General features: G+C 38.3%; 2 protein-coding genes across 3 annotated transcripts; both read left to right on the plus strand.

Annotated features, from left to right (window-relative positions):
- Positions 1–305: 305 nt before the first annotated feature.
- Positions 306–5,795, plus strand: LOC129364984 (leukocyte elastase inhibitor A-like). Of its 2 annotated transcripts, none has more exons than XM_055037947.1 (9): positions 306–363; positions 1,467–1,645; positions 1,728–1,868; positions 1,945–2,062; positions 2,253–2,395; positions 3,981–4,058; positions 4,198–4,287; positions 4,370–4,550; positions 5,018–5,795. In XM_055037947.1, exons 2-9 carry the CDS (start codon positions 1,472–1,474, stop codon positions 5,245–5,247), a joined length of 1,155 nt encoding a protein of 384 aa, XP_054893922.1. In that variant the 5' UTR covers positions 306–363; positions 1,467–1,471; the 3' UTR covers positions 5,248–5,795. The 2 variants fall into 2 exon arrangements, with proteins under 2 accessions (XP_054893922.1, XP_054893923.1); XM_055037948.1 differs by having other exon boundaries at positions 1,948–2,062.
- Positions 5,796–8,152: 2,357 nt separating this feature from the next.
- On the plus strand, positions 8,153–11,440 carry LOC129364986 (leukocyte elastase inhibitor-like). The gene is given in 10 exon segments (XM_055037949.1): positions 8,153–8,240; positions 8,472–8,640; positions 8,722–8,862; positions 8,939–9,056; positions 9,247–9,389; positions 9,802–9,879; positions 10,019–10,108; positions 10,191–10,371; positions 10,659–10,803; positions 10,805–11,440. Coding segments are annotated over 9 exon segments (1,023 nt in total). The 5' UTR covers positions 8,153–8,240; positions 8,472–8,592; the 3' UTR covers positions 10,884–11,440.
- Positions 11,441–12,329: the final 889 nt, after the last annotated feature.

The following is a 12,329-nucleotide window of genomic DNA, read 5'->3' on the forward strand; positions in this document are numbered from 1 at the left end:
TTCATTTCATGTGAGCACCTGGACATGATGAAGAATCTGCTGCTGCTGCTGAAGCTGTGGGCCAAGTGGTGATGATAAGCTGAAAGTTAAATGTATTTGCTTGCAAACCCTGCACCCTCCCAAAAAAACAAAAACAAGCTGCAACAAGTAGTGACAACACTAAGCATACAAAAACACCCCAAAGTTGGTTCTTTGTCCTTATTTTCAAAATGTAATAAATGAGTATTATTTCAGTTTCAGTGCGATTCCACAAACAGCCGCTAGGGGGAGGTTGGGCAGGTTGGCACATAGAAGAACATACAGTCCTGTTAGATGCTAAAGGAAGCTGAGCTCTTTGTGTGACTCATCTTTTCTACATCACAGGTCAGTTAAAATATATTTTGATGCATGTGATAAATGTTAAAGAGGTTAAAGAGTATATATTTTTTGTATAAGATAAATTCTGTTAAAACAGCGGATACAATTAAAAGTTTAAATGCTTCAATATAAAAGCATTTGTTATTTGTGCAAAAGAGAAGTCGCAAAAGCTATTAAAATAGTAAAAAGCAAATTCATACATTTCTATTTTGAGAGTTTAAAATACAAAAGGTCTGAGAAAAATGGACGAGGTATTTGAGTTAAATCACAAAGAAAAACTAACATGGTTTAGAAAATAAAAAACCATCTGCGAATAGAATTTATTTTATGAAATTCATTATGTTAAACTGAGCATGATAAAATGAAAAGGGTAATAGAGTCATGTTTGTAGTGAATCTGAAGGCTATCTAATACCAGAAGTATTGAAACCTGAAGTATCACTGCCCATAAAGTATTCCATACAGAGTATGTTTATTACACAGAAAAAGAATAAATATCCTGTTAGATGCTAAAGGAAGTTAAAATCACAGCGTCACATGTTCAGAGAGAGAGGGAGTAAAATGACCACATTAGTCCATCCCAGGTTTCCGGGAACCACAACCATTAAATGTACTTTGGCTACAAAGATGCATGAGTCATGTTTATCAGAGATTGATTGACTTTCTGGTTCTCCTAACTTCTCCTGGTTTTGCTTTTGTTATTAACAAACCTTTCAGGTTGATACAAAAAGTACATCCTAAAAGTAAAGAATGCTGAAATCAAAAATAGTATGCGCACAGTTGACAATTTCAGTAACCAGGAGTGTTTATTGGTGGCTTTGCATTTTGCCCCCTACCTCCCTGTGTCTGGGTTCATCACACCTTGCACAGCCTCAGTGTAGATAGAGGTTTGGTGCAGGGAAGTTTCTCAATCTCTGCAGTGTCATGGCGGCCTGGACCCAAGTTTCATTGCACAACTTTCACTTATGACAGCCCCATGACTCTTCAGAAGGTTTTCTTACAACGACTTAAAAAAAAGATGGTATTGATGGGATTTTCACTGTATTTTACTGGTATAACTGGACAAGAATAAATAATGATGAAACACCTGATCTCCTTTATTCATATCAGAAACAATGGCCTTCTCAAGCCCTCTTTCTGAGGCCAACACCACCTTCTCTCTAGCTCTGCTCAGAAAGCTGAGTGAGGACAACAAGACTGCAAACATCTTCTCTCCATTCAGCATCTCTTCAGCTCTGGCTATGGTGTTGCTGGGAGCCAGAGGAGACACAGCCACTCAGATGTCAGAGGTGATGTTTATCCATTGCACAAGACAACGCTGAATAAAACACAGAAAGGCATGTATGTAAATTTGTTAAATATTGTCCGCAGTGCTTGAAAATCCAAGATTGTCAGGATGATGTCCACACCCTGTTTGCTAAACTGCTGAGTGAGATCAACAATCCAGAAGCTACATTTGCTCTCAGTGTTGCCAACAGACTGTATGGAGAGAAGTCCTACAACTTTCTTCAGGTAATCATAAAGATCACATGGATACATGGTGAATGTTTCCAGGATGAATTCATGGATCTTCTGTTTGTTCTCTCAGGAGTTTTTGACCCAAACAAAAACTCACTACAACGCAGAGCTGGAGGCTGTGGACTTCAGAACCAGCAGTGAGGAAGCCAGGATGAAGATCAATAACTGGGTGGAGGAGAAAACACAAGGTGGATCACACACACTGACACACACACCATCAATTCATCACATGACCTCAACGAGTTCACACAATACTGATGATGATTTGTAAGGATCAAGAGCTCCATCTAGTGGGACAGTGTGTTATTGTCATGTTGTTAAAAGCTTCAGTCTCTCTGGTGTTGGTTCTGATCCATGTTGCCTCCATGTTGTCACCAGGTAAAATCAAGGACATTGTGGCTGAGGGAGTAGTGGACAGCATGACCAGGATGGTTCTGGTTAATGCCATCTACTTTAAAGCTGCCTGGGAAAAACAATTCTTTGAATCTGATACCAAAGAGGATCAGTTCAGACTCAACAAGGTGACAGAACATAAACAGTTTCTTACAGCAAGCAGGATTTGAATTTATTAAAGAAACATTTGCTTCTCTTTTAGTTAGCTAGCCTTGTTTTTCTCTCTATGTTATTTATGCCACTGTATGTATTTCACAATTGCCATAAAAATACAAAGAAATGTCTGCAGGATGTATTGATATTAGCTACCACAACTATGCGGATGACACACAGCTCTACATTACGATGTCACCAGGTGACTCTGAACCCATCCAATCACTGAATAAATGCTTAGAACAGATAAATGTGTGGATGTGCCAAAACTTTCTCCAACTGAACAAAAATAAAACTGAAGTCATTATTTTTGGACCTAAAGAGGAACGATCTAGAGTCAATGCACAGCTTCAGTTATTACAACTAAAACCTAGCGATCAGGCCCGAAACCTGGGAGTAGTGATGGACTCGGACTTGAACCTTCAGAGCCACATAAAGACAGTAACAAAATCGGCCTTCTATCACCTGAAGAACATCTCCAGGATTAGAGGACTAATGTCTCAGCCAGATCTAGAGAAACTCATTCATGCGTTTGTCTTTAGTCGCATTGATTATTGCAACAGCATCTTCACAGGCCTGTCCAACAAATCAATCAAACAGCTGCAACTGATCCAGAATGCTGCTGCTCGCGTTCTCACTAGAACCAGGAAAATAGAGCACATAACACCAGTTTTAAAGTCCCTCCACTGGCTCCCTGTAGCTCAAAGAATAGATTTTAAAATACTGTTGTTAGTTTATAAATCACTGAATGGTTTAGCACCACAATACATCAAAGATCTGCTGTTGTTGTATCAACCTTCCAGACCTCTCAGGTCTTCTGGTTCTGGTCTGCTCTGCATCCCCAGAACCAGAACCAAAAGAGGAGAAGCAGCTTTCAGCATCTATGGACCAAAAATTTGGAACAAACTTCCAGAAAACTGTAAAACAGCGGAAACCCTGACTTCCTTCAAATCTCAAGTAAAAACGCACCTGTTTAGAGTTGCATTTGAAATGTAATATGTATGGATTTGATTTTGTGGATATGTATGTAATTTATATATATATATATTTTTCCTGTTGTGGGCAAAGGGGCCCGGCGAATACCCGTGGTTAAACGGACGGCGGAGTCCGGCGGTAACAGGCGCTTAAATTCTGTGTCAAAGGGAAGGGGGAAGAAAGGGAAAAAAGAGGGAAAAAAAAAAAAAAGAAAACCTTGGTATTTTATTCTATGTTGCATGCCTTTGTGTTTTGTGTTTATGATGTAAAGCACTTTGAAATACCTTGTAGCTGAAATGTGCTATACAAATAAAATTTGATTGATTGATTGATTGATTGAAAATTGACCTTTGATTGTTTGTAATTGATTACAATTACTAGCTTCATCAGTTAATTTGCTATTCACAATTATATATTTTTATATATTGCATTTGCATAAAATCTTCTTTATTAGTACACTAATACAAGCTACACAGGAACATTAGTCATTGTTTTGTTTACTATTGTTTAAAATGAATTTATTTTGAGAACGACTGTCTTAAGTAATTTTAAGAAATTGCTATTTGTGTCTTTAACTGTCTTAAGAAAACAACAACACCAGTACAGATGATGTGTCAGGAAGATGATTTCCCCTTCACTGTTATTGATGAAGTCAACTGTCAGGTAATGAATCACATGGTCATCAGTCAGGTATTGGATTCAGCAATAGATTCATCAGACTTTAGGTAAATATTGACTCTGATTCCTGTACATATTTAGTGTTTTTCTTTGGTGTAAAATCTGAAATGTTTCTGCTGGACAGATCCTGGAGATGCCTTATAAAGGAAAGGAACTGAGCATGCTCATCATTTTACCCAATGACATAGAAGACGATATAACAGGTCTGGAGAAGGTAGGACTCTCTCAGTCTCACAGATTAATGAATCTCTATCTTAACAGTGATGCATCTGATTATTGATATATTGTCCAACCAGCTAGAGAAACTTCTGACCTATGAGAAGTTCATGGAGTGGACTCATCCAGACAAGATGAAGAGCCGTAAGGTTGTGGTGAAGCTGCCTCGATTCAAGCTGGAGGAGACGTATGACCTGAATGAAGTCCTGACCAGCATGGGCATGGTGGACGCTTTTGACCAGACAAAGAGTGACTTCTCTGGTGAGACATGTGGAAGGAGAGTGAAATGTTTCTTATACAGAAACTGTTTTTAGCTGTTTTGACTAAAATCTAAGAGCTGGATTTCCTTTCAACTTTTAAAAAGTCCAGTTTCCTGCATTAGCATCACTTTTCACAGAGGTTCACCTCAGGCTGTTGTCAGAGAGTTTTCCACAGCCTAATAAACTACTACTTCACATCCCAGTCCACTTCTGGAACAAGAACTATTTTTTGAGCACAGCAGATGCTGTGCTCAGATGCTGCAGTGATGACCTTTGACATATGTTTAATCCATTCAACAGTTTATTAATCCATCCTCTCTGGAGGAAAACTATAAATTACCATGAAATAAGGAGGAAGATGCAGCCACATAACCAGACTCTTATAAATGAAAACTGATATTTATTTTAATCATATGTTATGTTTTATATTGTATAATTATGTAAAGTGTATTTTCTTACCTGTTACAGGTATGTCTGGAAACAAGGAGCTCGTTGTGTCCAAAGTCTCTCACAAAGCTTTTGTTGACGTGAACGAGGAGGGAACTGAAGCTGCTTCTGCTACCAGTATAATAAGTAGGAATTTCAGTGGCTATTTAAATCCATCATTCTTCAATGCAGACCACCCCTTCCTCTTCTTCATCCGCCATAATCCCACCCTGACCGTTCTTTTTGCTGGTCGCTTCTGCTGCCCTCTGTGAAATTTATGTCTGCAAGATGAAAGGCTGGATTTAATGCAGCAGATATTTAGTTGCAAATTATATAGAGGGCAGTAAAGGTCAGTCCAGCTGGTCAAATATTATTATCATATATGTATGCCAGATAGATTATCATGGCATACATATATGTGTCATGGGTCTTACATTTCAACAAGGTCATGTTAAAACACTTGCAGTCAGTTTGTATTGAAAATATTGTTTCAGACTAAACACAAAACAAATCTCATTGCACATCATGAACTGAGTCATTTAAACCTAAAACCTTTTGATTCAGTTTTAGCAATCAGTTTTCTGTATTTTAGATACCATCAACTGTAGTGAGTTTGATCAACCTGAAATTAAGTTCAGCTGTCCTTCTGGGATTTTCTTGACATTTTCCTCATGTTGTATATCTGCACTTCACTGAAACAGCAGCATAGCCATAATAAAAGATGGTGGTGGGAGTATCATGCTCTGGAGTGATTTCTCTTCATATTCTTTACAACTTTGGCATTTGAATTTTGGACAATGAAAAAAAAGAATATAAATAATTTTACACATGACCGTAGCCTGGGTATTTTTTCAACTCATTGATATTCAAGATCAATTTTGACATTCGGGAAAAGTTCAAGTTCTACTTAATAATACAAACAGCAGAATTTGAAATCTCCAGAGCTTGGAAATGTTGACTAATCCTCCCATCTTCGCGTGTCCCGACTTTGATCATCCAATTGTATTGCATATGAGTCAAAGGAAGATCTCTGAGTGGTTTCACAGAAAGCCGGCTCTCTGAGAAGTGCCGACATTCCCACTATTATGGGACAGTCGATGTCAGAATGACGTCACTCCACAGCAGATGAGGGAGCAGCGAGCTGCTATATCTGAGATCGACCGATTGCACCGAATCAATGCTGTGAGGGTGACGCCGCCTCATTAAGTTTTATAGCATGATGACTGAATCAGCACAAGCTGCCAGAGTTAGAAAATTTCAGAAGCTCTTATTCTACCAAAAAGCAAAGCTTCTAAAAGCTTAAGGCACAAAAAATATTGAAGTAACCCAGATTTACAGCTTAGCCCAGCAGAGCTGGTATTGTTCATCTGAGGAGGTCGCCTGAACTACAACAATATTATTTGCCTTCTGTCCATTAAATTAGGACTGAGAAAAGTTTTCTGCTGTTTACTATCAGAGGTCCTTCATTTCAGTCGCACCTCAGGTGCTAAAGTTCTGTTAACTGTTTACTTTTATGTGATGTTACATGTTTTTATACTTTTATAGGATGCTTTGTATAAATAGTTTTTCACAAATAAACTTGCACTGAAGCACCTTGAAGTATCAAGCAACAACTGTTTTCCAAAGCAACGTGGGAATGTTGATCAATTCAATGGCTCAGGCATTTTTGTGATGGGTTATCTCGACATGTGTTACCTGTCAAGCAAACACATGAGAAATTTTTAGTTGTTTGAGCTACTTGAGAAATATTTGTGTGTGAATGTAGCGAACTAGCCATACTCAAAGGTGATGTGGATAAACTGAGCAGAAGGCAGGAAAAGCTTCATGTTTAACCAGCAGCTTTCAATGAAGTATAACCAGCCATAAAACTGTAGTATATATATACATTTTTTTACATATTTGTTAAAACTCTCGCTGTGTTCAGTAACGAATAAGGCTTATTGTACTTAAACTATTAGTAAGTAAGCAAATATAAACAGTAGAAGTATGCAAATAGAAAATTGGTTGCACAGGTAAGAGTCCATTTGTGGTAAAGATTCTTATTGAACCAAAAAGAGAACTACTGGAATATATTTAGTACATTAATAGTATATAGATTGATGTACTTGTTTCATACTTAAATGTGTACTTTTGTAAAGTTAAAATTGATTTTATAAAAGTATTCTTTTATTAAGACAACGCCGTTTAGTCCACAGATGTCAAACTCCAGTCCTCAAGGCTGTCCTGCAGTTTTTAGATTCTCCACAGGCACAAAACCCTGGAATTAAATGTCTTAATTAGTTCTCCAGAGCCTAAATGACTTAATTGTTCTATTCAGGTTTGGTGAATCATAGACTCATCTAAAAGTTGCAGGACACTTTGAGGACTGGAGTTTGATTCCCAGTCTAACAGATCATTAACTGAATACACTGCTGCATGGCACATAGTAGAACTTGCTATACTTAAGCTGATAGTCAAGAATACTTACTGAAATAAATGTCAACTTTACCAGTTTTAAAAGGGGCTGTGAGCGTTTCTAGTAAGATGTAACATTCTGCTTTACTTCTCTCCAGCTCTGCTGTCTCTATGTTGGGATTTCTCTGCTGCTGGTTTGCATGTGATGTGGCTCGTTGTTGTGTTGTAATGAATCTTCCAGCGGGTATTTCAGCATTTTCCGGTTCTTTGCGTGAAGAGGAGTTGTGCCCAATTTACCTCAGGTCGGATAAGACAGCGAAATATCTCCTGTTCCTGGGAAGTTCTGCCTGAAACTATGTGATACGTTAAACTTGGTGGTTCTACATTAACTGAATCTATAAACTTGAATCAATTCTTCTCTTGACACAATCTTAGCCAAGCTGTTCTAAATGTTGAACTCATAAGTAGGTCAATCTACAATATAAATATGACCTAAAGTTTCAAGAGGTCATTGGTTGTAGATACACATCTGGTTACCTAGACACACCCACAAATCCCTATTGCTGCAGGGCAGAGATATGCAGACGTCTGATTCTGTGTTTTTAAACAAGATTGTCCTGAAAGATGAAATTGGACCTGATCAAAACACAAACTCTAAGTTGGAGTTTAGGCTTGCCAGTTCCACAAACCAGTTTGTTCTTTTTATCTAACCCGAAAGGACCAATCACAACACTCCCAGAAATGAAATCACATTCCCTTCAAGGGCACGTGTTGACTTGACTCTGCTCACCTGAACACGACACTGCAAGGAGTCGTTCTCTCTCTGCTGCAGAAACAGTCCGGATTGCATCAAGACAACACAGATCTTTCGGTAAGTGAAATTTTCTTTCACTTGGGAATTTACAAATTTTGCTGTTTAGTGGCTTTAGTACGTGAATGGGATCTGGTCACACACAGATAAGTTTCATTTTACACTGACTGTGTTAGGAAGTGTGGGTGACTACTATGTCAGTAGAGACTCACCACAGAGCGAGGAATGAAAACTAGTCTGAACAAAGTCATGCAGCTTGAGAATGACCGCTTTATCCTTGGTTTACTTTAGATACAATGGCCTACTCCAAGCCCAAACCACCTTCTCTCTGGCTCTGCTCAGAAAGCTGAGTGAAGACAACAAGACTGCAAACATCTTCTTCTCTCCATTCAGCATCTCTTCAGCTCTGGCTATGATGTTGCTGGGAGCCAGAGGAGACACAGCCACTCAGATGTCAGAGGTGATGTTTATCCATTGCACAAGACAACGCTGAATAAACACAGAAAGGCATGTATGTAAATTTGTTAAATATTGTCCGCAGTGCTTGAAAATCAAAGATTGTCAGGATGATGTCCACACCCTGTTTGCTAAACTGCTGAGTGAGATCAACAATCCTGAAGCTTCATTTGCTCTCAGTGTTGCCAACAGACTGTATGGAGAGAAGTCCTACAACTTTCTTCAGGTAATCATGAAGATCACATGGATACATGGTGAATGTTTCCAGGATGAATTCATGGATCTTCTGTTTGTTCTCTCAGGAGTTTTTGACCCAAACAAAAACTCACTACAACGCAGAGCTGGAGGCTGTGGACTTCAGAACCAGCAGTGAGGAAGCCAGGATGAAGATCAACAACTGGGTGGAGGAGAAAACACAAGGTGGATCACACACACTGACACACACACCATCAATTCATCACATGACCTCAACGAGTTCACATTATGCTGATGATGATTTGTAAGGATCAAGAGCTCCATCTAGTGGGACAGTGTGCTATTGTCATGTTGTCAAAAGCTTCAGTCTCTCTGGTGTTGGTTCTGATCCATGTTGCCTCCATGTTGTCACCAGGTAAAATCAAGGATATTGTGGCTGAGGGAGTAGTGGACAGCATGACCAGGATGGTTCTGGTTAATGCCATCTACTTTAAAGCTGCCTGGGAAAAACAATTCTTTGAATCTCATACTAAAGAGGATCAGTTCAGACTCAACAAGGTGACAGAACATAAACAGTTTATTACAGCAAGCAGGATTTGATTTTATTAAAGAAACATTTGCTTCTCTTTTAGTTAGCTAGCCTTGTTTTTCTCTGTATGTTATTTATGCCACTGTATGTATTTTGCATTTGCCATAAAAATGCAAAGAAATGTCTGCAGGATGTATTGAAAATTGACCTTTGATTGTTTGTAATTGATTACAATTACAAGCTTCATCAGTTAATTTGCTATTCACAATTATATATATATATTGCATTTGCATAAAATCTTCTTTATTAGTACACTAATACAAGCTACACAGGAACATTAGTTATTGTTTTGTTTACTATTGTTTAAAATGAATTTATTTTGAGAACGACTGTCTTAAGTAATTTTAAGAAATTGCTATTTGTGTCTTTAACTGTCTTAAGAAAACAACAACACCAGTACAGATGATGTGTCAGAGAGATGATTTCCCCTTCACTGTTATTGATGAAGTCAACTGTCAGGTAATGAATCACATGGTCATCAGTCAGGTATTGGATTCAGCAATAGATTCATCAGACTTTAGGTAAATATTGACTTTGATTCCTGTACATATTTAGTGTTTTTCTTTGGTGTAAAATTTGAAATGTTTCTGCTGGACAGATCCTGGAGATGCCTTATAAAGGAAAGGAACTGAGCATGCTCATCATTTTACCCAATGACATAGAAGACGATATAACAGGTCTGGAGAAGGTAGGACTCTCTCAGTCTCACAGATTAATGAATCTCTATCTTAACAGTGATGCATCTGATTATTGATATATTGTCCAACCAGCTAGAGAAAATTCTTACCTATGAGAAGTTCATGGAGTGGACTCATCCAGACAAGATGAAGAGCTGTAAGGTTGTGGTGAAGCTGCCTCGATTCAAGCTGGAGGAGACGTATGACCTGAATGAAGTCCTGACCAGCATGGGCATGGTGGACGCTTTTGACCAGACAAAGAGTGACTTCTCTGGTGAGACATGTGGAAGGAGAGTGAAATGTTTCTGATGTAGTTTGGTTGATAGTCAGAACAACCAGCTGTGCTCAGATGCTGCAGTGATGACCTTTGACATATGTTTAATCCAGGAAGCAGTTTATTAATCTGTCCTCTCTGGAGGAAAACTATAAATTACTTGAAATAAGGAAAAAGATGCAGCCACATAACCAGACTCTTATTAATGAAAACTGATATTTCTTTTAATCATATGTTATGTTTTATATTATATAATTATGTAAAGTGTATTTTCTTACCTGTTACAGGTATGTCTGGAAACAAGGAGCTCGTTCTGTCCAAAGTCTCTCACAAAGCTTTTGTTGACGTCAACGAGGAGGGAACTGAAGCTGCTGCTGCTACTAGTGTAAAAATGGAACTTCAATGTTATGTACCACCATCATTCTTCACCGCACCACCCCTTCCTCTTCTTCATCCGCCATAATCCCACCCTGACCGTTCTTTTTGCTGGTCGCTTCTGCTGCCCTCAGTGAAATTTATATCTGCAAGATGAAAGGCTGGATTTAATGCAGCGATATTTAGTTACAAATTATATAGAGGGCAGTAAAGGTCAATCCAGCTGGTCAAATATTATTATCATGCAGATAGATTATCATGGCATACATATATGTGTTTTGGCTCTTACATTTCTACGAAGTCATGTTAAAAAAATTGCAGTTACTTTGAAAATATTGTTTTTAGACTAAACACAAAACAAAAAGCTGTAATAATCTCATTGCACATCATGAACTGAGTCATTTAAACCTAAAACCTTTTGATTCAGTTTTAGCAATCAGTTTTCTGTATTTTAGATACCATCAACTCTAGTGAGTTTGATCAACCTGAAATTAAGTTCAGCTGTCCTTCTGGTATTTTCTTGACATTTTCCTCATGTTGCAAATCTTCACTTCACTGAAACAGCAGCATAGCCATAATAAAAGATGGTGGTGGGAGTATCATGCTCTGGAGTGATTTCTCTTCATATTCTTTACAACTTTGGCATTTGAATTTTGGACAATGAAAAAAAGAGTATAAATAATTTTACAGATGACTGTAGCCTTGATATTTTTTCAACTCATTTTATTCAAGATCAATTTTGACATTCAGGAAAGTTCAAGTTTGACTTGATAATACAAACAGCAGAATTTGAAATCTCCAGAGCTTGGAAATTTTAATTAATCCTCCCATCTCCGCCTGTCCCGACTTTGATCATCCAATTGTATTGCATATGAGTCAAAGGAAGATCTCTGAGTGGTTTTATATCAGTCCCAAAACAACAACAACCTGCGTGTCATTGGACACAGATCCAGGACCTTAACACCTGCTGAACGAAACTATCACCTCCATTCAGATTAACGTTATTTCCTAGCTCTCAAGTGGCCCCTGTGATGAGTTTTGGGGCCATCTGTATTACGCACCACCTTTCACAGTCTATAGATATAACAATTCTCTGACCTATGATTTGAGTTCTGCAAGGATAAATGCTGTAGGTCAGAGGTGGGTTGGGGAGTTAGTCGACTTCCACTTTGATATCAACTGTAGATCGGGGAAAAGGAATGCTGAGTCAGATATCTTTTCCAGATACCCGGTAGGCCTTGCATAACATGAAAGATCACACAGAGACAGTGTTGCCCTAAGTAGTGTCTGCAGTGTGGCAAGGCAACAAAACAACACAAGATCCCTCGATTGCTGCATTACAACTCGCTGATGGAGTCATGACCGTGATGCCTGAAAACATCAGAGCAGTACAACAAGAAGATTCAGCTGCTGAAGAAATTGTATCGCTAAAACACAGAAACTGGAGTCCAAATGAAAAGGATAAAAGAACCATCATGGAGCTGCTGTAGTTATTTACTCCAGCTGATATTTTAAAATAAAGATTAAAAATCGAATTAAAACATTTCGATTTTTCTATTTTTGCATCTCTTCTCATCGCTCCT

The sequence above is a fragment of the Poeciliopsis prolifica genome, unplaced genomic scaffold, assembly GCF_027474105.1.
Source record: "Poeciliopsis prolifica strain line A6 unplaced genomic scaffold, Auburn_PproV2 SCAFFOLD012, whole genome shotgun sequence".
Lineage (NCBI taxonomy): Eukaryota > Metazoa > Chordata > Actinopteri > Cyprinodontiformes > Poeciliidae > Poeciliopsis > Poeciliopsis prolifica.

Excerpts from the sequence above, each read along its gene's own strand:
- LOC129364984 (XM_055037947.1), top strand. The coding sequence starts at position 1,472 with ATGGCCTTCTCAAGCCCTCTTTCTGAGGCCAACACCACCTTCTCTCTA. Across the intron at positions 1,646-1,727 it reads CAGCCACTCAGATGTCAGAG|TGCTTGAAAATCCAAGATTG; the intron begins GTGATGTTTATC and ends TATTGTCCGCAG. Across the intron at positions 4,551-5,017 it reads GACAAAGAGTGACTTCTCTG|GTATGTCTGGAAACAAGGAG; the intron begins GTGAGACATGTG and ends TACCTGTTACAG.